This window comes from Cyanidioschyzon merolae, chromosome 8, assembly GCF_000091205.1.
Source record: "Cyanidioschyzon merolae strain 10D DNA, chromosome 8, complete genome".
NCBI classification, from domain to species: domain Eukaryota; phylum Rhodophyta; class Bangiophyceae; order Cyanidiales; family Cyanidiaceae; genus Cyanidioschyzon; species Cyanidioschyzon merolae.
The window spans coordinates 131,870-157,753 of record NC_010134.1 but is presented as its reverse complement, the minus strand read 5'-3'; the positions used below and the strand labels follow the sequence as shown (position 1 = coordinate 157,753).

General features: G+C 53.2%; 5 protein-coding genes and 1 non-coding gene across 6 annotated transcripts, besides 2 other annotated features; 4 read left to right on the top strand and 2 right to left on the bottom strand.

Annotated features, from left to right (window-relative positions):
• Positions 1-102: 102 nt before the first annotated feature.
• CYME_CMH055C (hypothetical protein) lies at positions 103-6,693 on the bottom strand (the record flags this gene model as incomplete). Its single annotated transcript, XM_005535980.1, has 1 exon — positions 103-6,693. The coding sequence occupies one exon, from the start codon at positions 6,691-6,693 to the stop codon at positions 103-105; it is 6,591 nt and encodes a 2,196-aa protein (XP_005536037.1).
• Positions 6,694-6,881: 188 nt separating this feature from the next.
• CYME_CMH054T lies at positions 6,882-8,213 on the top strand. The gene has a single exon (XR_002461296.1). It is a non-coding gene; the product is annotated as a hypothetical transcript (transcript).
• A 1,422-nt stretch (positions 8,214-9,635) lies between these two features.
• Positions 9,636-12,276: a sequence feature (repetitive element).
• Positions 12,277-13,043: 767 nt separating this feature from the next.
• On the top strand, positions 13,044-14,840 carry CYME_CMH052C (pyrophosphate--fructose-6-phosphate 1-phosphotransferase, beta subunit; the record flags this gene model as incomplete). The annotated part of the gene is made up of 1 exon (XM_005535979.1): positions 13,044-14,840. One exon carries the CDS (start codon positions 13,044-13,046, stop codon positions 14,838-14,840), a length of 1,797 nt encoding a protein of 598 aa, XP_005536036.1.
• Positions 14,841-16,978: 2,138 nt separating this feature from the next.
• Positions 16,979-18,196: a sequence feature (possible transcribed region).
• Positions 18,197-19,629: 1,433 nt separating this feature from the next.
• CYME_CMH050C (hypothetical protein, conserved) lies at positions 19,630-20,157 on the bottom strand (the record flags this gene model as incomplete). The annotated part of the gene is made up of 1 exon (XM_005535978.1): positions 19,630-20,157. One exon carries the CDS (start codon positions 20,155-20,157, stop codon positions 19,630-19,632), a length of 528 nt encoding a protein of 175 aa, XP_005536035.1.
• A 1,790-nt stretch (positions 20,158-21,947) lies between these two features.
• Positions 21,948-22,934, top strand: CYME_CMH049C (unknown homeobox protein; the record flags this gene model as incomplete). Its single annotated transcript, XM_005535977.1, has 1 exon — positions 21,948-22,934. The coding sequence occupies one exon, from the start codon at positions 21,948-21,950 to the stop codon at positions 22,932-22,934; it is 987 nt and encodes a 328-aa protein (XP_005536034.1).
• Positions 22,935-23,369: 435 nt separating this feature from the next.
• CYME_CMH048C (hypothetical protein) lies at positions 23,370-24,107 on the top strand (the record flags this gene model as incomplete). The annotated part of the gene is made up of 1 exon (XM_005535976.1): positions 23,370-24,107. The coding sequence occupies one exon, from the start codon at positions 23,370-23,372 to the stop codon at positions 24,105-24,107; it is 738 nt and encodes a 245-aa protein (XP_005536033.1).
• Between the last annotated feature and the right edge of the window lie 1,777 nt (positions 24,108-25,884).

Sequence of the window (25,884 nt, the reverse complement as noted above, 5' to 3'; positions counted from 1 at the left end):
CCGCTGGCAACGCAGCCGTTGCGTCTTAGACTCGTATAAGAAGGCCGGCTGCTGCCGTAGCCGCTGGTGATAACAGTGATGGTGTTTGCGACATAGCACGCTTTACATGGCCTCGAGCTCTTGCTCGACTCGACGCATACGCAAGACCAGGAAAATCCCAACAATCGCACCGGCAATGTACAGCAGCAGCGGCAGCGCTGCAAGGATTTTGAGCACAGCGATGCCGCCAGGCACCAGCAAGACCGCCTGCACGAAATACCAGAATCCATCCTGCCACTGCCGAGCAATGCGGTAGCGGATGTACCTCTGAGGCGCAAAGGCTGAAAATGGCACCGGTTGCAGCGGTTCCGGGAGGCCACTCTGACCGACTTGCGAGCCTGCCCGATGCTGCATGGCCTGCTCTTTGCTGAGCAGGTCGAGCGAGACCTGTATGCGCGGCGATGCGGCGACCGGCCCGGAGCCCACTCGATGCATCATAATCCACTGGCGGAAGCGCTGCGCTCGCCCGTTGTTCCGATGGGCCTCCTCGAAAATGGAAGAAAGGTCTAAAGTGACAGTCGCTAACAGCTGCGGATCAGATGGCGCCAGTTGACCAACGAGCGGGAAGCCCGACGGACTGTGGACGTCCCAGACGTGCAGTCGCAGCCGTGGCACCAGCTCTGGATCCGGCCAGTGCAGCGGGCGCCACACGAGGCGGTAATTGAAATTCGCAGACCCATCGTCGCAATTATGGACAACAGAGGTATGAATCTCGGAAGAGGTGTCGTTTCCGAGCTGCGCTCGCACCTGGAGGTCCTGCAACGGCACAGACGCGTTGGCGTTGCCACTTGGAGTCGTGCCGACCGCTGCTGACGCGGTCGTTCCCCTGGTGCGCCCACCGTCCGCAGCTCCATCGACATCGCCGCCATGGACTGGCTCCGAGACCCTCTCCAGTTTGCAACCTATGACGCGCCATATGACCAGCCGCAGCTCGTATTGGTGCGGATCGAGCGGTTCCAGTGGACGAAACGGTCTATTCGCTGCCTCTTCAGCGCTGAGCAGCTCAAGTCGTAGCGTCAGCTCGCCACGGGGTATGACACGGTCTGGCACAAACAGACGCCGCGTCTCCATTGGCGATTCCAGACGAGATAACGGCGGCAAGTCCGTGTACCAACGCTGGTCCAGGTCGATCTCTGTCTCGCCGAGGAGCAGGGCGCGTCCGATTCCCGCCCGCACCAAGTCCACGCGCACGTCCCTGCTCATCGCACGGTGGACAAATGGGCCAAACGTCCAGGTCGCATACCTGGGCACCAGCGCTGCGGCATTCGGTACCTCAAAGTCCGGACCGGCAAAGTGCTTCACTCGGATCGTGAGGCGAGAGCCAGGCAGGCGCACATTGGTGAACTCGAACGACTGGAATATGTCCGGGTTCAAAGAGTGCCGAACCGGTGATCGCTTCGTCGATAGGGTCTTCTCGCCGCCGTTGAGCTCCACTTTGAGGTAGATGTTTGGATCTCCGCTGGGTACTCTAAGGCCGCGTGCATGATATACATGCAAGCGCACCACCACGTCGTTCCGTTCGACGTAGCGGCGTCGCATTTGCTCTCGAAACGCTGCCGCGTATGCTTCCAGATCGGAAACATCCTCGACGCGCTGCAGTGCCGTCACCACGTTCGTGTCAGCAGCGACTGCAGCGTATCCGGTTCGCACGATGCGCCAGTCGAGGGCCAGCTTGCCCACCGGAACCGGGTCATTGTAACGCCTCGACTCGTGGTGCAAGAGACTGAGTCGGCGCTCGGTTTCATCTCTACGATATAGCATCGAGGCGGTTGCACGGCCGGAGACGCGACCTCGCCTCAGAGGTCTCGCACCTCGACGTTCATGCCCTGAGCCGCTTCGGAGGCGTCTTCGCACCGGGCTTACAGCCGCGCACACCGCTGTCGACGATGACCGTCTGGTTACCGTACCCGCAGTGGGACCCGCTTGAGCCCCTGACAAGGAACGCTCCTCCGCGACAACTTCAGCATCTTCGGTGGCGGGAGAGTTCGGCGTTTCCGCTGCAAGGACGCTGCATGGAGCAGGTGCTGTTTGTTCGAGTGCGGCGGCCTCTGGATGTATTGTGCTCGGAGCATGCCGCGGCTTCCGCGACGGCTCCGCTCGGAAACTCGGCCGAATCTGCGGTAAGCGCATCTTCTTGATTCCGGTAAGCATTCCGCGCTCGCCAGTAGCAGTCAGGTTGACCCGGCGCCTCTTGCGGCGAACGAGGCCATGTCGGAGAAGGGCCTCGCTGAACTGGGCATGCGGTTCAAGGCTTCGCTCGAGCTCATCGGAGACCGAGTGAACGCCGTGTGCGTCCGACTTGTCTGAAACAGCGTGGTCTGGCCTTTCGGGGCCCTTAGAGCGCCCACCAATGACGGATCTCTCGTAATGCTCTAGGGCCGTCACGAGGCCCCGGTGGTGCAAGAGGCGAAAGAAACGGAGAAGCCACGGCGTCAGGCGCGATGACGGAAATTCCATCTCCTCCAGTCCAAATCGCAGTGCAATCTCAGGAGCAATCTCCACGAGGTAATTCACAAGCGCTGCCCATAGCGCCAGTCCCGATGCGCGCACGTCGTGCTGCCAGACTTGCTTGAGTTGTCGGCGAAAGCTGCTCAGATCGAAACCGCTTCGTTGAGGCGCTCCATTGCTGGCAGTTTCCAAGGCCTCTTGCATACCCGCAAGCGGCCCGTGCTGACGTTTCGCACGCCGCATGAGCACCCTCTGCTCCAGATACTCTAGGCCGTACTGCTGGAGGCCGCCGACGAGTAGATGCTTTTTTGCAAATTCCTCTGGAGTGATGTTCGCGCTCGCGTAGAAGCGCTCACCATCTCGGCTCTCGAGTATAATATGCAGTGAGGAAAGATCACCAATATCAGGGGGCAACCGCAGGATCACAACATCCCCTATATGGTTCTGGTCTGCGCCCAGACTGCCGCTGCTGCCAGCACTCAGGTGGATCGGCTCGCTTCGTTGCATTCCATCACGAAAGTTGAGAAACATTCGCAAACTGAGTGAGTCTCGGCTCGGATCGAGACCAAAGCAGCCCAGACCCAGATGGTGAATGGACACAAGACCCACGAGCATCCAATACGAGGCAGCGGGTCCGCGACTAGGTTGCGACTGCAGGTCGGCAGGTTTTGGTGTAATCGTCAGCGGCGGCCGCTGCACCGCCATATCCCCGTCTCGTTGGTCTGGCGACTGCGGGTTGTTACCTGATGTAAGCGCCTGCGTCGGAGTATCTACATGCGCTCGCAAATGGATGTGCGGATCCCGCAGAACTCGTGTCTCGAGCGCGCTCGGACTCGCTAGGCTCGAATTTAGCAGCCTGAAGCTTGCCAGCATACCGCCATGTACAATCAAGGGGTTCGTGATGAACATGTCAAACCAGGTGGGTTCCGAAGCGTCCAACGCTGTGAGATCCACCTCAGCACGACAGAGATATTCCGCCTTATCAAGTTTTCTAGGATCAAACGCGGCTGGGTCATCGTCCCAATCGAAGACTTTGACGGACACCGGTGGTAGCGCTTCGAAGCGGCTGAGCTGCACAGGACCCACCAGCAGTCGTTCCTGAAAGCTCGGATCACAAGTCTGGTGACAGAGACGGGTGCCAAACGCTCGCGCCGCCCCAAAGCGCACAACTAGAAAAGGATCCGAGAAGCCGGTAGGGTCCGCTGCCGGTAAATTTCGGCAGCGAAGAATATTGCACTCAACCCAGTAAGTATCTGCTGAGATATTGTGTCCGTCCACAGGTCCCGTTGACGACACCTCTCTGGTCCCTGAATGACGCGACCTGGATGGCTCTCGGGTGACTTTGGTCGGAGCGTGCGCATCCCCCTGGTGCCGCAAACAGATATAGAGATACGCGGTGCCGGCAACGGACACATCAGTGCCCTCCGTTTCCGTCACAGGCATATCCATGAGCCAGGATCGACACAGGCCGTCATCCGGCAGAGCGTGAAGCAGCGACGCTGGCAGCCGCAACAGCGAAAAATATCGTTCTGGGGCATCGTGCCCCATCCGATAGAATACTTGCAGAAACAAGTCTGGAATATTTCGCAGGTCCTGCTCTACTTCCAGCTTCATGGCCTGCGTCTTTTGGTTCGTCACCGACTGAACCGGTGGTACCGGAAGCAGCGCCCCCGTCACCGCACTGTGATGATGCACCGGAGCCAAGTCAGTCTGGGCAATGAGGCGGTCGCCGATCTTCAGGTACACCCGAACCAAGCTGGAATCCGGCAGTGGGAGCTCTGTGATGCGCTGCAGTCTCACATACAGCGTGTACTGGAGACGATGCGGGGCCCGCTGACTGGCCGTGAACAGCTCAGCCCAGTTCAGCCGCTGGTACCACAGCGGGATCGCTTTGCAATGGGGCGAATGCGGCCACATTCGGGCAGCGAGCAGAATTCTCCCCACATACTTCGTGGGAGACGCATTCAGATGGATGTAGTGCGGCCGCATCTCAAACACTCGACGCTCGCGGATGTGGCCGTGTTGCTTGTGCTGGTGGAGCAGGTGACTGTGGACAAGTTGCTCCAGCCAATGCACGATACGGAACAAACGCTCCAGCTTGGTCGTGGATTCGCCGTGGGTGCGATGACCCAAGTGCGAACTCGCGGCACTTGTGCGGTGATGGTGCATCTCTGTATCTGCAGTTAGACTCAGCTGCGTTTGATCGCGATACTGGATGCTTGCGGTACATCCCCGCTGCAGCAAGCCGCTCAAGGGCAAATGAACATCCGCTATGAGGCGACTGCTGGGAGATTCTCGCAGCCGCAGTAAGATGTCCTCAAAATTGGCCTCCTCGTGATTGGTAAGCGAGATCGGGAGACAGAATCCCATGGACAAACTCGTTTCCTTGCCGAACCCAACGCGCACAACTTCGGACGCGATAACGGCTTTTTTCTCGCGTCCCGCAAAAACAATTTCACAGTATACTTGCTTCCCATTGGACTCCCCGGCCTCTGACCTTCTCGATAGGAGGCGTGCTTGGCTCGCCCGATGTCTCGTCAGCTTGGAGCTTTTCTCGTTGGTGCCAGCTGGCGTATGCGATGCCTCTGAGGCATTGAGAGCCGCCTCTGGCGTCGATGGCGCCAGCTCGATACCCAGAATCGCAATATACAGTCTCCAGCGCTCTATCAATAAGCTCGGGCGCTGAATGACCAGATTCTTGAGCAAACGAGGAGCGGCTGCAGTTGTACGTGCTGCGTGTGTCGAGTGCTCTGCAACCGGCATGATACCTGGTCCGTAGACAACAGCAGAGATGCGAATATAACCAACAAGATCGTCCTCATTGCCAGTCGTATTGGTGAGAGGAAGCCACCGCTCTCTGAAACAGTGATCTTTCTGGTTCCACAAGGCTAAGAAATCAAAGCTATAGGAGCCGATAAGCTGCGAAGGTCGCCAAAAGTTCCAGTTCCACACAGCCAGTGTGATCACTTCATCGCGGATCTGCTCTTGACCCAGCGTCTTGCTGAAGAACAACATTCGGTCGAAGATTGCAGTGAATGACCAGCGACACACCTGCGTGTGCTGGGTATCGCCCAGAGCGTACACGTGAACGACTGGATTCATAGATGTGAAAGCCTTCGGACCTGACTGAAAGATCGATACATCATGGACATGAATCCTTATAGAGTAGCTGCCGTGCGGGAAGGTCGGGAGTCGTGCCGCCAATGATAGCGAGCAGAACGGCAACAGGTGCACCTGACGACGCAGCAACAAACGTGCGTGACGCCCCGCTGCATGGAGGGCGTGGTACACCGCATTACCCTGGTGTGCCCACAGGCGATGCAGCTCCAGGCTGCAGTGACCTAAATGGATCCTAGTCGAATGTAAGCTATGATGGGAAGAAGCAACAGCAGCATCCGTCGGCGGTGATGCCTCAGTGCTATTTTGCGTGTTCGGCAGCGCCTCTGGCTCGTCTTCAGTATCCACAGTGGATGCGCCACGTGTCGCGTCTTGGTGCACTGCGCTTGACGTGGGTTTTCGCTTGGAATGCTCCAGAAGAAGCTTGCTGGGGAAAGGCACTGGAGATAAGGCAGCGCTCTCATCCACAGGCAAGCTCGCAAAGTATTGCTCTCGAACCGCAAGCGATTGGTGCTCCAAGGTAGCATGCTCACTAGCTGCTGCTTGCTTCGCCAGCGCTGGCGGGATTGGCAGCACATACGATGAATACCTTTTCAGCGGCGTTGTTCGGCCAATGACGTTCACGCGGATGAGGTCTCTAGCGGTAGGCTTGTCTGCGATGTGCACGAAAAACTTCACCTTTTGCCGACGAAACTGTACCTTGTTAGACTGCTTGTCGTAGTCGACGTATGAGGTAGACCCCAGCAGGCTTCCGTGCGCATCGCGAATCTCCAACTTCACCCTGCGAAGTGTTTGAGCTGCAAAGAGTCGTGCTGTGGCAGCGGTCACGAGCGAACGCTCAACTCGCCGTTGCTCCCAGAGTTTTTCCAAGATTCGGTGCAGTTTCTCTTCTAAGAGATGTTCGATGTAATCAAACTCAAGTTCTACTTCCATGATGCTGCCCGTTCTGGGAAAGTTGTGGGCTTCGTGTTCAGAAGACTTGCCGCTCCGAGGCTCATGAGTGCCATCGGTAGACGCTGGGCTGTCGCTCGCAGCGACGCCGTCTTGTTGTGCACTGGGTTCAGAGTCCGCCAATTCGCTGCTTTCCATCTTCAGATGAGCGTGGAGCTTCAATGAGCAAGTTCCTTCTGAAACCCAAACGCTTTCGAATACAAGCTCTGACGCATGTGTGGCTAGCAACGCGTGTTTGCAAGTCGCGAGAGTCCACCGTCATCGAGCGGCGTGTTTGCTGCCAGGCGGCTACAGCGATGCCGCAGCGCACATCTCAATGGCCGTCCATTAAGCTGTACGCTCTGTGCGTTGCAGATAATTGCTCGAGGTAGTTTGCGGGGGCAAGCGCTGATCACTGGCTTATAAAAAGAAAGGGCAGCGAGCCCTCTCTTCAACGTGTGGGGTGTGTTTAGAAGACCTGTGAGACTGCTGAAAACACCCGATATGCCGAGCAGCGCTCGAGTGGAGTCGGCGACACGCGTGCAGGCTGCGTGTCTCAAAGCGCGGGACCTGTTGAGGTTCACAAAGTTATGGTGCTGCCGTGCTTGAGTTTTGCACTCAAGTCAGACGATGTCTACGGATAGGCGTTTGCATCCTCAGCGGATGACGATCACGCCTAACGACTATTCAGAAGCGTTTCCGGGGCAAAAAAACGCTTCTGCATAGATTACTTTGTTTCTGCCGCAAAAGTCTACTGGAGGACTGTTTCAAGTTCATATTACCGCATCGATAGAGGCAGAACTGCGGTTTAGAGCTAACCGTATATCACGGAACAGAGACACTTGGTGTACGGCTCACTGGAGCGCTCGCACGGTATCCTCGGATGTGTATACACGGCCTGATCCTGCTCTTACGCAAGTAGACCCGTTGTCGGCGAGCGTGGATATGTTCCCGTGGCAATTGAGGATCGGTCAATATTCGGAAGATAATTTTTCTGGCAGTGAAACCGTCAGCAATGTAATTTTGAAGACTCGGACCCAGGAGCTCACAGAATGCATCTCACTTGGGGCAGCTGCAGGATGCTCGCTGACTTGCACCATCTGCGAATACCCAGGATAATTGACGAGAATCTGGAAATGAGCGCATGGACAACACGAAACGGAGTACAAACGAGTATGAAAATGCAAAAATGTATATAGGATCGATAGCGATGCATTCGTTCGATGCATGCTTCGCAAAACTGCATGCAGTATATGGATCCGATGTGATACCAGCGTGTTGTTGAATTGGAAGCATGCTCACGCAACGGTGGAGAGCTATCGATGAATTGCATCCTCTGCGATCCTGCATGGAATGGTTAGGTGCGACTACAAAGCAGCTTAGGGCGCTACGTTGGCCAGTTGGCACCTGCTTGCCGAGCGGCCTATTTTTCAAGTCTGCGTTTAGCTCTTCCTGTACCTGGTGGCCGCCAGCGTGCACAAGCTGGCTCTAGAAATCGAGCAGCCACCAACAGGTTTCTGGAATGGGCTCATTTGGAAAATCTCGTAAGTAAAGAATACGTCTAGCATCGAGTTTCAATCACGACATCAGCGAGCAACGCAGACTCGGGACGGTTTTCTCTTTCGGGCACACGGTCCTTCATGGACTTTTAGACTCGTTTCAGTAAAGAAATAGAAAAGTGAGCTGCGCGCTCTGTTCCTACCCTAAGATTTCTTTTTTCTCAGGTTTTGTAGATGCGCTGCCTCGACACTCACAGCACAGTAATGAGGGCGTATGGGTTCAGAGGAAGTCTTAGGATTCTCGCTTGTTTATCGGGCAAAACGCTCTCGAATCTTTTTGTCGATGGAATTCGTCACGTCACCGAAACCAAAGTGATACGCGATGCCCTCGAACGAGGGCTCGTAAAAGAATCGAAAAAAATCATCCAGTTCAGAAGTGCAAGGTTGCGTTCTCCTCCTTTCATTACGTGCGGCATGTTCAATTCACGCATGCTTCAAGTTATCGATCTTGGTGTTTCCAAGCAACTCGTGGCGTCACAATTCGAGCAGGTGGATCGACGAGCGAAAAACATTCGACGTTGTGGTCTCCTGAAGACTTGTTCGCAAGTTTATACCAAAAGTTCACTTAGCCTTTCACGCCAAATAATCCATTTCGTTCAAAATACGAATCTTTCTTTCTTTATGGTCACAGAAGAAACGACATTCGACAAAAACATGATACATCTCGCAGGATCTGCTCCCAGAGGCTCTCCTCTCTTCTGTTTGCATGGAAAAGGGTCTTGGGCATAGTCATCAGTCATCGCAGCGATCACTTCCAGTGACGCGTGCGTCATAGCTTTGCACGTCGGGGCGTCAACGGATCGAAAACGCTCATCGTTTTCTCCAACATGAATTCTCCTTTTGGCACTAGTTTCGCCACGACAAGTATTGCGTTCAACGAATCCTCTGTCGAATGGAGCAGCGCGCGATGACGCATGCAGCGGACAGGGTAATTGCCAGGGGTGTCTCCCAGACGAAACCCATGACCCTAAGCAACGGCACCTGGAACAGAAAAGTAGGAGGTCATCCAGCGGAGCCTTCTGTACCTCTCAAGGGTGTGCACCGATCTTTAAAGCAAGTGTTCACGTGCCACAGGGCAGCCATCGAAGAAGGTTCGATCGACATCTGGGTACGCCGGACTGGAGCAAATTGCCACAGGTGCAGAGGCGGCACAGGTCGTGTAAACAATACGATGGAAATGGCAAGCGAAGCGTCGATCGCGACTTGCACCTGTGCATGAAATTCGTCAGTAATAGCCGGACATTGCGAAATTTGGCTATGAAAAATGTGATTAACGATCAATATCTCTTGGCAGCAGAACTGCTGGGAACAGAGACACCAGCGTATCCCAAGCCGGAGCTAAGAGAGAGAAACATGAAGCATGCGCAGGAACATCCCGCAAAGACTGGTGTTGATGACAGCAGGGAGAGAACTAATCCTTAGAAAGCACGCCTAAGTTAGCTACATGCATTCGCTATGTGGTATTTCGAGAAAATTCGCTCCCATCAGCGCCGGGAGTCTCCTCTCCGGCACCGCATATCTCCATATATCTGTAGCGGCGTCAAAGTCTCGATTCACGAACTCCATGCTTCTCTGCTCGTTGGCTGTAATCAGTAATGCGTGTCGTCCTCGAACTTGCGCCCTGCGTTCCATTTCCTGTTCTGTCAGCTCTCCGTGCTTTTCTATATCCTCAGCGCTCCGCTGGCACTTTTCCATCTCGACCTTCTGAACTTTACACCCCAGCTCGTGGTCTATGCATGACATTCGAAACTCACCTACCAGTATTGTGACAAAACGGTGTGCGCACTCCTTGTACGCTGGAGTCGACGGAATCGGTATGCTCCCTTTTCCTGACGCTCAGCGTCCTGCTCCGGATGCTACTACGAGCCTTTGACTCTTGGTCTCTTTGATAGCGCTCAACTGGTTGAAGAGATTGGAGAATGCATGTCGCTTCCCATGGTACAATTTCATACGCTGACGAGCCCACCGGGGCTTTGTATACTCTTTCCACAGCTCCTCGTCATGAGCAGCACGAACTTTCATGAATTCCCGCAAAGCTGGAAAGTTCGCACTTCGACTAGTCACCAGGCTGATCGCTCCCAGATGCCCCTTCACTCCTGAGATCCATTTCTATCTTTTTCCCTTCGGATTCACCATTCCCGATTCTCGGTAGTATCTCGCTATTGAGAACTTTAAAAGACGCATGTCCTTTTGTCGTAAGTTGCCTTCGATGCCAGCTTCCCCACACTTGGCTACTGCTACGGTCATGACATTCGTGTTCCCGAGATCCGCGCCGACTACGAAGTCGTTCTCCTGTGCCTTGTACGCATCAGGACCCCGTTCTTGTCTGCTTGCTCCGTCAAGTGCGAAAACGAAGACGGAACTGGACGATCTACCTTTAGGCGCCTGCAGGGTGCACATATACCGAGATTCCATCGCTTTCGATCGTCGCCCTGAAAATCTTTCTCTTGCTCGTGTTGACGCGCTTCAAGTCGAATATAATTTACCAGTAAGTCTACGGGTTTTCACCAATAAATTCCTCCCTCCTTATATCGAACTCCGTACTGATCCTCTTCATAATGTCATGAAGGACGCTGGAGTCGATTGCCACAAAATGCGACTTGATGTTGCATATCGGAACGACGTTGAAGCGCTTCTCTGGAAGCGCAGCCTTCCATTTCTCCGACTCTTCATTATGCTCCACATCCGGCTCCATCACTGCCTTGCGTTCATGCTCTCGGTTCAGAAAAACGGCATAGCGCAGTATAAGGGAACAGCTTTTTTTATCTTTTTCCATATCTGATACGTTCTCTATTGGGTTGACCAGCCCCAGAGCCGCGCGGTGCTCTTTAATAGTCGTACGGTTTACAGAAGCTTCATTCATTCTCCTGTGTGATGTCTTCTTGTCGACGAATTCGATCTCCTGTTCATTCTTACTATCGTTCGTGATGCCGTTTATGATGCTCATATCTCTTTCCGAGACAGGCCCGGCTAGGGTGCAAAGATGGAACGTATCATGAAGCGTTTGACGTTCATGGCCAAGTGGTTCTTCAGGTTCATGAGGCACTTGATGGCCCCGTAAATATAAATATCCGCGTCACCCCTGTATCTAGTCTTGTTGAAGTGGAATTCGGCGTGATTTTCGTGGAGGGCGTGCACTCCCTCATTTCTCCTCGACGTTTCCCCCGTGTCAAGCATCAGGAGACAGATGAAGGTCTTGTTAAAAAATTCTTCCGGAGCCTCGACTGTGTTGATATCCGCGACGTCGCGATCCATCTCCTTCACCAAATGCATCGTCCTTGAAGAAGCCTCCCAAACACCCATGGAGGAGGACGCGACACGGTTTCTGATAGCCTCTTGCTTCTGGTTCTTCGTCTTGTCTTGCTGCCCTTTATGCTGCTCTGTTTTTCGTTTTTTTTACGGCAGCCGACGATACCGGCCCTCCAGGATCCTCGACTTGCACCCCCCAATTTTTCCTTTCTTATCTTTGAAAACGAACGTATTTAGAACGCTTCTGCTATAAAGCCCCGAAAAATCACGTGAATACACTGACTTGATGGTCGAAAAACAATTGAGATGAAACACTATACTTTGTCATGGCTTCAGCCTGGACGCATCTTGTAATTTAGAACTACGCGATAATGATCAGGATCGCATATCCCTTCAACCGCGAGATGCGCGTCGTTTCTCATTCCTGCTCGGTTTGGTGGTGCGTGTCTCGACCGCGCTGCATAAAAAGAACAGTGGCTGACCACGAACTCGAAACGAGATAACAATCTCCTTGCCCCTCTACGGTAAGCGTTAAAAGCACGAAAAGCTCTCCGTAATGTCGAAAGTTTACCCTACAGGCGTAAGGTCCAGCGAGCCGGACGAGTCTGCTAGGCGAATTCTTCATACGCTCCCTCAGAGGCAGGTGCTGTGGCGAGATCTGAGCAGCATGTCCGAAACGCAGTTCACTCAGGAACTATGAGCAGATGGGCTGCGCCTAAGCGTCACACTGTTCGCAGTGGACTCCTAGTGTATCGCTTCGCGCTGCCGCAGGCAGTAGGTCTATCAGCACAACTTTCAGGAGCCCAGAATGATATTGAATCCAGATTCCAAGTCAGTTGCACCACGCCTCGAGCCGACGCCCTCAGCGGTATGGCAACGCTGTTCTGCCTCCGTGATGCATCTGCTCCGGCGGTATAAGCGTTAAGGCGGGTGCAGTCAAGTTCTCGGCACACGATGGAACGTACAAAACGACCAGTACACCCGAAAGCAAGTATAAATAATGGAATTTGGAGGTCGGGTGCAGCAGCATGATGCACGCTTTCCCGAATGAAAATATCCATCCCGCAAGCTGGAATCCATGGTCAATGGCGACGACGCTCTGTCCATCGGAAGAGAATCAAAACACGCCGCAGAGCATCGCGAATCGAATGCGCTCTGGAGGCCGCACGATGAGGCGCGGCGAGCGCAGGCGTCCACCGCTACGCCTCCACGAATCCCTCACCGAACGGCGAGATGCCACTCGGCGATGACGCCGCAGCAGCGCATACAATAGATACGGATTCGTGAACGCCACACCTGGTACGCGGAATCGTGACTTATCGGTGACCAGTTTTTTCCTGGTAATCCTGATTCGAATACGTTTGTTGAGAGATTTTGTGATCTTCTTCAGATCTGCTAAACTGCAACTTTGTTAGCGCTTTGAAAACCTGGTGTCTCCAAGGTACTGGAAGAGTCAACGGCTGTGCAGAACTTGAGTAGCGCTCGATCTGGCTAGTTGTGCGTGTATCAGGTCCGCGAGGCAGTGATCTGGTTCATCGTACGCTTGATCTTTTGTTTCAGCACTTCCGAGAAGCGTGGATCAGCTCTGCAGCGCACCGATCTATCTCTCTGCACGCTTGATCGTTCGTATCCGCACTTCCAAGTAGCCGGATTTCATAGTGTGCCGCGTTCCTTTGTTTCTCAAGCGACGGATCTCTAAAAATGCCACTGACGCTTGCAAAGCTGCCCTACGAGCAAGATCCGGAAGCGATTGAGCTATCGCGCAAACGACTTGGCATCCGTGTCGAGAAGCATACGCCACTCGCCCTGCAGCGGCACTTGTATCGGCCGCGATGCCCACCGGTACTACGGGGAGCTTTCACGGTGCGGCGCGCCTCGTCACCGCAGTCCGCTATGGACCATGACGAACGAATCAAGGCGTTGTTTCCCCACGTTCATCACAAGCCCATTGTAGAGATCGCATTTCATGACGGTGAGAAGCCAATGAGCATCGGGCGACCGCTACGCTTGGGGGTGCTGTTTTCGGGCGGACCTGCTCCTGGCGGTCACAATGTTCTTGCCGGTCTGCATGACTTTTTAGCCTCCCGGAATATTTCTAGCTCATTAGTTGGATTTTTAGGAGGCCCTTCCGGTCTGATCGAGGGCAAATACAAGGAGATCACAGAAGAGACGCTCTTCCGCTACCGCAATCAGGGCGGGTTTCATTTGCTTGGCTCAGGACGGACCAAGATTGAAACGCCTGAGCAGCTCGATGCTGCGTTCACCACTTGTGAACGTCTGCAACTGGACGGCCTTGTCATTGTCGGTGGTGACGACTCCAATACCAATGCATGTGTACTGGCAGAGTACATTGCTGCAAGAGGTGGCACGACCTGTGTGGTTGGCGTTCCCAAGACGATCGATGGCGATTTGCGGAACGCCTACATTGAAGCGAGTTTTGGTTTCGATTCTGCCTGCAAGTTGTATGCCGAAATTGTCTCCAATCTGGCATTGGATGCCGTTTCAGCGCAAAAAGTCTACCATATCTGCCGTTTGATGGGGCGCTCTGCTTCACACATTACACTGGAGGTGGCTCTCCAGACACATCCAAACTTGGCGATTATCAGCGAAGAAGTTGCTGCACACAAACAAACCTTGGGCATGATCGTGGATACAATTGCCGATCTGGTCTGCGAGCGAGCCGCCCTTGCAAAGAACTACGGTGTCATTATCCTGCCCGAAGGACTCGTCGAGTTCATGCCCGATATCAAAAGCCTGATCCAAGAACTGAACGAAGTGCTCGCTCAAGCACCAGCGCGGAACGGCGTTGCCGCCGGAGACGCACCACAGAATCCCTCCGAGGAAGCCGATGAGGCGAATGCCCTCGGCGATCCGGATGCGTCTCTGGTCGTCATCCGCCGCATTGCCCAGAGGCTTAGCAAAGAATCCGCGGAGCTACTGAGCTCACTTCCATCTGCGTTTGCGGTTCAGCTTTGCATGGACCGGGATCCTCACGGCAATGTGCAGGTAAGCAAAATAGAGTCAGAACGACTTGTCGCGGAAATGGTGGAGCGCGAACTCGAGAAGCGCAAGCAAGAGGGTACCTACCGGGGAAAATTCTCAGCGGTGACGCATTTTTTGGGCTATGAGGGTCGCTGCGGCTTGCCATCGAATTTCGATTGTAACTACTGCTATGTACTGGGTCTCGTTGCTGGAGGTCTCGTTGAAAACGGATGCAATGGCTATATAGCCCGCGCAACTGGTTTGACTCAGGCGCCTGAGCTGTGGCACGTTGGCGGCGTGCCGCTTACCGCCATGATGACCATCGAGCGCCGCAAAGGCCGGGATATCCCCGTCATCAGCAAGTCTGTGGTCGATATGGCGGGTCCCATATTCCAGAACTTCAAGAGAGAACGGCACAGCTGGGCCCTCTCCGACGACTATCGTATCGTCGGTCCGATGCAGTTTTACGGTGATGGAGCGGATTGTTTGACAATCTCCATGCAAATCGGTGATTAGTTCATAATTCAACAGTCTACATTCGTGATGTTTGCAAACCTTTTTTGAAAAGTCTTCCTTAAAAGAACCATATAATCAGCTATGCACAATAAAGAACCCTATTATAGTTTACCAGTTGCTTGGGAGAATCGTTTTACGTGGATAGGTACGGCGCTGTGGCTTTGCTGGATATCTGCACCGTATCGCTCCAGCGTCTTCCTCCAGTCTAGAATGCAGTCCATTCTCTCCTGACAACTGTTTCTTTTCATCAGAGGCGATACGCGTTCCAGTAAAATGCTCATACTCAATACTAAAGTAGTCCCTCGAACGTTCGCTTGATTCTAAGCCACTGAAGGCGCCGAAAGCACGATACATTTCCGGATGTCAATCGAGGCGCTGAAGTATCGGCACGGGATGAGCTTTTGCGCATTGCCGCTTGTAGCATCAAACCTTAGGAAGTAACTCGTGATCGGTTGCCTCTCCATCTGACGTCCATGCAGTTGACCGCACAACATCTCGTGCGTCTGTCCCTGGTTCATTCTCTTCCTATCCAACTGTTTCAGTGCGTACTCGTACTCATGAACCGTGTTCGTCGTACCGAATGTATCGATTGGAATCGCGCAGGATGATTCCTGCACTCCTTGTGCGCTCTCGTCGAAGGAGCAGGAGCGCAACTATTGCGCGCTCCAGCACGACCAGCACCGTATGCTACCGCCAAACGACGCGAATTATCCATTGTATTCCTCTTCGACTTATTGCACTAGTTGGCGAATGCACGCCTCTTACCGCCGTACACCCGAAACCGTCGCTGACCCCAGCACACCTTTATGTACCGAAGCCATACATCGTTCGAAAAAGCCCCATGGAAGTTCATGTACACTATCGGGAAAGAAGCGTGCAAGGCGTCTCTGCTTCTCGAAGCGGTGCTCAGAGCGTCGAGACTCGTATGCTGAAGCCGTCATCCCTTTGTTAGTATGCCTCAGGGTGGTGACCATGGCCGCCTCCCGATTATAACGAGGCCTGGATAAATTGAACGGATTCGTACGCATTCTGTTGAGAATTTGGGCTCCTTCGTCTTGATTAAGACCTACGGAGACGGCTACGACGCGCCCCACGATGCATTTCTGTTCCCTTACCCCGAACGGTTGGAAACGGGTTTCGTTGCTCATTCCAGGCTTAGGTTTTCGCAAGTTCCATACAGACTGAAATTCCATCGGTCTCCGTCGTCCTTGGAAAATTCTTCCCGCTATCCGGCCTCTAAACGAGAGAGCATGAAGGAGCTCCAGAAATGCTCTCCGCGAAGTTATTTGAATGCTTTATACTCGTTCTCAGAGATCTGCTCCTTGGTCACAGCTTCTTCAGTTGGCGTGGTGGCATCTTTGTAGTCAAAAACCTCGATATTCGTTCTTTTTCGCCTAATTCGGAGGCGCTGGATGGCCGATGGGACCGAAACTTGCCTTTTCTATATTTGCACGTATCTGGCGTTCCTCGAGTACATCGTCGCCACCTTTCCATAGCGAAGATGCATACGGACCGCAGCGCGGCTCTCCGCTCCCACATGCCCACGCACGGAGAAGCAGCAGAGCAGGTCAGGGCTGGAGACTGTAGAGAACGACCTATGAAGGATCATGGGTATCAAAGATACGGACGAGTCGTCTATCGATCTGTGCGCGTAGAAATGCCGTTCGAAAAAGGAGGCGCCTTCGACTGATTTGAAAGAGGATCAGAGGTTGGTAAAAAGAGCAGCTCAGCACGAATCTCAGCTGTGTAATCGATGAACATATTTTAGTCATGGAAAGCAAAGCTGTGGAAGAGCAGGACGGAAGAATGTGGAATGTACAGGCCGCAAAGTGCTTCGACGCAGCATGAATTATTCAATGGTCCTGTTCGTTTGGCGATTTATAGTCGACCGCACGGCAGAATCTCCGCTAATGCTGAAGTTGTCGGCATGCTCGCTTGTCTCTTCTTCACGAACATCAGTTTCCCTTTTTTGGAGGACTCACATAAAAAGATGCCATTCCTCCCGAATGAAGTCTCATCAGGTGAGACGATCATTAGCTTTGCATGATATAAGCGTTCGCGTTTCAGCACGAAATCGATCGTGTGCTTTTGAACGCGCAGCGGTCTTCCAAAAAGCGTGGTTTTCTCTTTATCCATCAGCAATTGTTCACTGTCGTTCGTATCAATGGTGCGGATATTTCATATCCGTTGTCTTCTTCGGAAGCATTTTCCACAGAAGGAATAGAGTGGAGCGGATTGACCACTATACAGTCCCATAGATAGCATTTTCATGAGTTCCGTTCTGGTGCAGGACGTTCAGGATTAGGACTGCGAAAAGAGCAGTTCATCCTCCTGCTATCGCTCGAATGACTGTCTTGGACAAGCGAGCGCTTTGTAGCAAACTTCCATTAACAGCATAATGTCTTCGCTCAACATTTCTCCAGTGCATAGGATGTATCCTTTTGTTGAATACCTTCGAGAGATACAAACAAGCACAGAAATGGTATCCAGGTAGAGGTATTCCAGAAATATTATTCCGAGTAGAGCATATTTCAATGCCGGGGTCTTGTGGCGAACCCGGCGTCGCAGCTTGTCTCCTGGACAATGCTCCTCATAGGCCCGGGCGGAATGCGAATTCTTTTTCAACAGCAATGCTCCAGGTGCTGATCTTACCGCGTCCTTTGCCAAAGGCCTTCAATGCCGTGGAACCGTTTGCGGCATCATACACAAGTTGCAACGACTTGTTAGCGTGAACAGACGGCGTGCGCTCTGGGTAGCGGCGGCTACGCCCGGAGACGTCAGAGACGGCGTGTCCCGCGACCTTCTTTTCGAACAGTTCTTAGTTCCGTCTGTTCGAGTTTGTAGACGCGCTATTGCGGTCTGGTCGCAGATGCTGCGCGCCTCTGGGGTGAATCTTGGTGCAAGCGTCTCAGTACAAGCTTCCGCCAGCATCGCCGGAGGGGAAACGGGGCGCCGCTCAGGTCAGAGGCAACAGCACTCAGTCGTCAGCTGTTTTTGGAGTCCGTGCGATCGTTGAACCTAACCAGAAAATTCCAGTTTGCGAGATGGTTTTTCGTAGCAAGGGAAGCGGTTACCACTTTGCATCAAACCTGCATGTTCCGCGAGCCACCACCACCACCACCACCACCACCACCACCGAAACATACCTTAGGGGATGCTGGTCAGTTCGTACGATCGCCAAAGAGCCTTACGCCAGCCGTGAGTGTCCGCTGTGATGCCAATAACGTCCGTGCTAGCACTGCACATAGACAGACCCGCTTTGGCGGAACCTCGCGGACGTCAACTCGACAGTTTACACGATTCTTCAGGTGCTACGTGCCTGCCGCGAACGTTCTTTGTGATGTCTACAGCACCGTGCAAACGCTGCATTGAGAGATAATGCCATTGCCATACCCTTGCGGGCGTCGGTCGAAGACTTCATGAGTTCATGGTGCATGTTCGACGTCTCGGGAGCAGTGAATGCATTCTAAAGTCTGTATCATCGTTTGGGACAAAATTCATGGGGTTAATCCCAGATCGGGGATGCCCGTGGACTCTATGCTCGCCTGTTCACGTGATTTTTTCGCAACTCGCTTAAGGTGAAACACGCATGAAACATTTCTGTGTTCCAGGGATGCGCAGACACAGCCAGTCAGGAGTCAGAGGGCTTCAGGACTTCCACGGATGCCTGATGTCACGGAAAAGACGCCGTAAACCTCAAAATTTGAGTGTTCTTTCTTGTAGGCACGGGCGAGTTACCTGGAACGCACCTGATAGTTTGCAATGCCCAATGATGCCTCTCTGCGGAGAGTTTCAGGGTATTGTTGGTTGTATACGCAGCGCGCACATCACCTTGTGGGCGCTGAACTCAACCGCGATCAAAGAGTTCGCCGAGTAGTTGAACGACCCGTCTCTGGTGTCGAATGGGACTCGATCCGGGAGATGCGTCACGTCAGATGCATCATTTCAGTGGACGCGGTCTCGTAAAATATTCTTCAAGTTTTTCGTCGGAACTTCGCGAGGTTACCGCTGTGGTGCGGAGCATGCTCGTTCATGTCATTGGGTAAGCGAACAGAATCCTTAAGGAGCCGTCATGTTCTTCGGCAGCCTTGTTCAACAGGCGAAAGCGCTATCACATGCATTCGTCCTCGCAAGGGAACTCTTCACTGATCTGCAGCGTATTCACGCATCGAGCATGGAGTCAAGCGAGCACCTCGTCATGGAAAGAAGACTTGCCGCAGGTCAAGGTACCAGCCAGTGACCTTACAAATCTGAGTGACGCAGCTCTTCGCACGGGCTCGCGCAGCGGCTCCCCGGCAGGTATTTTCCTGGATGCCTCCAACAACAACAACAACAGTCCTTCGTGGTCTGTAAGCGGATTGCGTATGCCCATGCGGGATAGATCAGGTCCTTGACACGTGCACGCAGCTTCTGTCTCGCTCTCAGTCAGAACAATGCCGACCATTCAAGGAGTTTCGGCAACTTTCGAGTAGAGATCTCAAGTTTCTGGTCCGCGCGTTGCTACCAGTGGTGTAGCGGGCCGCTACATACAAGTCCCGTATCCGGCTGTACGTCACTGAACTCGGCCAGTGCCGATTCCTGGATTACGGAGCAAGAGACCCTGCAGCACAACTTCGAACATTTTCTACGTACCTTTCCTGAGATGCGACCTGGATGCAAAGTCACGAGCGGACGAGACTCAGGCCTCCATATTGCCTTACCCCGATGATTCCACTTCACGCACCAGCGCTCGTACATTCCCGCGAGCTTCCTAATACGCTTCGGGCGTATGGCTCCAAACCAGGTCGCGCTAGTCGCGCTCTCGCAGAGCGTCCAGCCCCATGGCTTCCATTGCCCGCTCAATGACCACGTTGCCGATGCTTTCATGTACACCCAGTGGCGCGGTCACGGTATAGGTAACATGGGCGTGCTTTGAAGCTGCTTCTGCAGCCATATTCGGAATGTCGGTCGTAGAGTGCCTCCCTGGAGCGAGAAAATACGGCACCACAACGATATGCCGCGCTCCGGCCTCCACACAGGCGCGAAAACCGTCGTCCAGCGTCGGTTCTGCCATTTCCATGTGAGCGCCGTGGATGATTATTCCGGGTGGTGCTCTACGCCTCAATAGCTCAATCATATCGAAAAGCGCTTCATTCGCTTCTTTACGCCGGCTGCCGTGGTCTACTAACAGCAACGCGTGTCCCGCATTTGCCAAACGCCACAGTGACCCCTCCGCTCCCATACGCGTCGTACCTGTGCAACAAAAGAGCGTTCGCGGACACTGACTGCAGCTCCGTTTACTCCGTCGCAGAGACCAGGGCGCAGCAGTAAGAAACATAGCAGAAACAGTTTCACGCGGGGCGCGTCTCAGTTGTACGTTCTTTTGCTGTAGGGTCTGTCAGCCAGGTGTTCGAGTTCAGCGAAGAGCGATTCTTCCCCGTTTGACGCCGGTGCGGCTATGAGCAACTCATGCACGCTCACTCTGACAAGTGAATGCTTCCTGTTCGTACAACGCGAGCTGTTATTCGTATCAATTTGTCAAGACGTTGACGCAGGCCATCGTTCCACAACAGCGCGCTTGATATCAGCGCACAGTGAACCATCCATCATACCACGCTCTGCTTCCAAGTTCCATAAGCCATTCTTCTCGGATATATTGCTCGTTTCATAGGTTTTATCGTGCGCCGAGTAGTCAGCATTCGAAGGATGTTGGTAGCAGCGTTAATTTCCCGATTTCGCTGATTCCCGCAGTTGTCAACGCATTTCATTCACAGGTGGTAGCTGCGATCTACACATCGCTTGCCATTGTCAACTTATTTGTATGCAACCCCGGTGCGCGCCTTTGCACAGTTGGCACTTGACTGTCTTCAGGTTTTATCATTTGTCCACGACTCCTCGTTTTTCTCCGGGATCGACCGTTGGCACGTGAACGCTTGCTATACCACTCCGTGCATGCAATAGAAGAGTACAGAAAGGTTCTCTGGATACGCTCCTCCGTTTCCTCGCCCGATGCTGTATCGTGCGTTAATGGGCTTTCCGGGGCTATATTCTCCGCCAGAACATTACCTGCCGCACATGAAAGCGCAAGCTGTTCGATTCAATAGAGGATTTTTGTGGAAAGTGATGATTATCACGAAGGAACAAGTAGCTGAAAAAATTTCATTCTGGGTAAAAGTCAAGAAATTTCGATCCGTCTATGCTCACATCGTGCAAAGCGCTTATGCGGTCCCCACTGGATGCGATCGCTGCGATAGCTCAGTTCCGAATCCGAGGCGCCGTTCCATGGAAACAGAAGATCCAGGGACCTCTGGGAGCATTTCCCGTGAAATCTATCATTCTGTTGCTGTCGAATAGAGTGTCTTCTTTGGCCACAAAAAGGGGAGGATTTGTGCTTCGAATGGAATCGATTATTTGACGGTACATATACAGAAAACTTCCGGCGTGAGATGGTAAAAAGTCCTCATGAGACGACGTCGAGTTCTTCGCTTGTCCCTCCAGGGTCGCGAATTACCGTGACCAAGGGTATTCATGAGAAAAAAGATCGTGCACTTGAAGAAGGCTTGCTTGTTGCAGGCGATAGGTAAGGAGAGGAGAGGAGAGGAGAGGAGAGGAGAGGCGTCGATGATTTCACAAATGAATCTGATCATGGAATTGGTTATTTTACGAAACCTTGTTCGAAGGCACCGCGCATCATCTTGATTCCCGTCGCGGAACGATTTCCAGTGGCAAAGAGTCGCTCGCACTTTTCGAAAATGAAGACCGAGAGCGTCAAAAAGGTCTATGAATCCGTAGGCCCTTATTGCTGCAATTCGAGTATCGAGGCTGTGTATCTAACAACATGGTTCGAAAGAAAAAGAATATGCTGGAAAAAACGTGTCGCTAAATGTCCTATTTTAATCTGACTCTCAATTATAGACGAAAAGGACAACGCGGATCCTGGACGCGCCAGGGCTCGCCGCGGCTGTTTCTCAAATCGCCAGCAGCCGTGACATAGTCCAGCTGTTTTCCGCGGCAATGGACCACTTTCAGAAGCCGCCACCCGTTCCAGTTCGATAGAGCGTTTCGTGTTCCTGAGTTGTCTTTTTAACAGTATGGCTGTTGGCGTTCGCCAAGTCGGATGGCCATATTATGTACCCTCCTTGCACATTCAAACAGACACAAACAGAGCGAAATCGTATCAACAGCGGGCCTGAGACCCTGGCAGCGGCCATACAGGCCGAGGTTTCTTCGATGGACAGCCAAGGAGGAGCAGCAGAGAAGCCACTGCTATCACCTGGATCGGGTAACAGCTGCTGGGGAACTCGAAAGTCAGCTGGCGCAATGCATACGTGTCTCCAGTCACAGTTTCAGCGACCAGTGAACGTATGTGCCGTCGGTCTGCTGGTACCTTTCCATCAGTTGCTCGCCCTCGTACGTAGCCATTCCTTCTTCGGAAAACTAGCAAGCGGCGTACAAGATGTAGTAGTGGCACCGCCGGCAGATTCCTCCGCCGAGGAGCTACAAATACTTACGATCCTGGATACCCTCGCTGCGGCGGTTTGCTATGTACGGAACCTGCAGGCTTGGGTCGCTCTGCAACGTTTCAACACACCCGCGGACACGCTCGACTTGCTCCTTCCAGATGCCGAAGCGACGGGCGCTGGTCGCCGCCGACCAGCGAGTCCTATATCTGCAGCGCATCTCGATTCCAGCAGCCAAGACAGCGGGAATATATCCATCAATACAAAGCGAGATCTTCGCGAGACAAGCGATACTCTACAATCACGGAGTTGCACGTACTGCCCAGACCGTTCTATTCTTGAAGACTGGTTTTTCAAGCATTTTGATCACCCATACCCTTCCGAGAGGGAGAAATGCGAACTCGCCTTTCGAAGCGGGTTAACCCTGCGGCAGGTGAACGATTATTTTGCAAACAAAAGGGTGCGTTGCCGCCGGCGAGCCGAAACTTTGCGCCGTCGTGCGGTACCTCCGAGCTCGCCGCCTGGGGTCATGCAAAAATCCTGGTCCGTACCACTCGGCAGAGACGTGGCAGTCGATTTCTCGAGGCGCGGCGCGGTGTGGCGCGCTCGCGTCCTCCCGTACGCCAAACATCTGCTGTCAAGGGAAACGTTCTGAGAGGAGTACGCAAACTGCTCCAAAAGAGTGGCCAAGCTGCAGTGGTCAAATCGCCAATCTGCCTCGTTCTGACCCTGCTGCTTGCACGCACTGCGAGGACGCTGAGCAGCCCCGCGTTGCGCGACAAAGAGTCCGCGACTTTTCGAAAACTCGTCGTTCCATTCCCACGAAAACGCTGTGCTAGACTATACTAGCCCGCTCTCTACCCGAGGTTTCCCGGTCAAACCAGCGTTCGCTTCACTACTGGTTGAAGTCTCTAATCCAAGAGCTATCACGAGGGAGCGCGCAGAGCGCCCTAACATTCAATGCGGCACTGTCCGCTATGTCCATCATGTTACGAGAGACTGCCCTGGACGACCCTGCGTTCAAATCACTCGAAGAAACGGTTATTTTGCGCTGCTGCTCTCGTGAGAAGAACAAGAAGGAGCCAGCATAATGTTCTTGATTCTGAACACGGCAACACAGTTCACAGCGCCGCTGCACGCAAAAAGGTTTTCCTCAGTCAAACAAGCGCGTAACGACTTCATCGTGCACGGACACCGAACAGTGGATTCAGAGTGCGCTCGCCGGAAGCTTCCACGAGGCTTCCACAGGACGCCTCCGTTTGCGTTGCGACTTTCATGCACCGGCCAAACCGACCAATATATGAAATGGCTTGAAAGTACGCGGCGTCCGCCTATGGAGGATGGCTCCTCAAGCTCGACTAGTACGCGCCCTTTGTCGTACCTTGAGCAGCTGGAGCAACGGCGCTTGGAGCAGTCGAATAACGCTGTCAGACCGAGAGACAGCGCTCCGGAGCAGGCCATGAACACAGCGCGGAAACGACAGGGGTTTTGGAAGCGGTTGCAGGGTGCATTCACTAACTTGTTCCCGGAGAAGGAAACAGCGCTTCAACGGCTGCGTTCATACGGGCTCGCTGCAATCCTCGCGTACGGCTTTTTCGACGCAATCACTTATTCAGCGAGCTTCGTTATCGCACTTATCACTTTCAAAAGGGCGACAGATAATGCACCACTAACCTGGCAAAACTTTTTGAAAGTTGTGGCGGGCATGTGGTTGTTGAATAATTTCTCCCGTCCGTTTCGCATTGCGGGTGCATTGCTCTTGGCGCCGCTTGTAGACCAGTTCGTCGTCAAGCCAGTTGCGCGTCGCTTTAAACCCATGTCAGGCTAAAATGGAACGGGTCCACTCAGCTAACTCGTGCGGTCACACGCTAAACTTCGGGTCTTCCCCAGTGTCACATGCAGAAGGCTTTGGGATGGTTATCCGCGACTGCTGTCTTTTCCTTTTCATTCTCTGCGGCTTGAAATACATCGGTCTCTCGTGTCGCTCGAGCGCCGTTCTCATTTGTCGAAGGATATCGATAGTAGTGATAAAGGTCCGGTTTGCGCCGCTGCCTGATGTTCTCGACACATGCAATGTACATCTGAAAGCTGGGGGCTATGCCTGGCTAGCCATTTTCATTCTCAGGGTAACCAGTCTTTGTGCGCCCTTCGCATCCCTAACACTTGACTATGGTCATGTGCTCTGATCTGTCCACCACATATTCTGTTCCATGCGCCGCTCTGTGGCGCATGGCGGCTTGCTTTATCGTTTGGCGCATGCACTTGACGGGTAAAGAAGGATCGAACCGATGCCCTCCTTTGTTAAAGCGCTCATGAACCGCGGTAGGAAAAAAGAGACTGTAGTTCAAGAAAAATGCTATGGCAAAGCAGGAGGAGGGAAAGGGAGGTTCGCGCAACGTGGAGGAGATATATTGTCCTCAATCAAAACCGATCTCGTGCGGACACCCGCCGACATCGAACGCAAACGTCACAAAACGATTCACGGCTCTCTTAGAGCTCATACGCTTCCTTTCTTAGGAGGAGAAATTCCGAGAGGAATAACGATTAATACAGACACATAGCATCGTAAAGTTGCCACCGAACGCGATCTGCATAGGTCGGAACGCGGGAGAGCGACGCGCCACACATGCGCCACCATGATACCTGAAGAGCGGTCCGACCTGCGATAAACTGCAACGCTTTGGGGTCACGGGTTTCGAACCCTCCGACTTGTGCCCAACGCCAGAACTTGTGCTCGAGTGCCCCTAAATCTAGTATCAGAGGAAGGAAAGGAATAAAAGAATCGTTCGCGAAGCGAGCGAAACAGACGGCTTCTGCAGAAGCCTTCGTCGCAGCATCACTTTCGGGTGGAATGTATGGATAGGATACCCGCGAGTGTCTTATGTAACTCGATGCCCATCATGCTTGAGCCAACGCTTTGTAGTCAGAGTTTTGAGAAAATGAAGAGCGTGCAAGAAGGCGAATGTTGCGTCATCGAATGGAACAGCGTGCGCTTGCGCAAGCAGAACACAGAGTACCCGCCCAAGGGATCTTACAGAAGAAACCCCTGATCGTAGGCATGGCATCTGGCGCAGAAACGGAGGAAAGCATGCACGAACACCTCCTGGAACCGTCAAGGACTTCTGCCGAGCGATAAAGTAGACGTTCACGCGCCATGCAGCGACCATCGGAGGAGGTTTGATGGATACACAGGAACAGCTGACAACGGGCAAGTGCTAAAGATGCGAAGGGCGCACCGATGCCGTGTATAGAGATGAAAATGGTATGCAAGGCAGTCGTGTATACAGCCGGCACGTTGAATATGTGGACTACTGTCGAAAGCGGTGAAATCAGGATTTTAGCATGCCATCAACATCATCCGTCTGCTGAATCGGATCTGGAGGCAAATGAATGACCAGTGTATCTTATGTCGAAGCCTAGAGAGGAGAAAATAAAGCAGTTGCAGATAAAGCTCGCAAACGCCGGTGTTGGTAACAGTGGGAAGAAACCAAAACTTCAGCGCGTATACCCAAGTTAGCTGAATAGATCCGCTCCATTTCAATATGAAATTTGCTTTGTACGTAAGCACTCCTGATATGCAGCGAAACCGCTCTGATCGAGGCCCA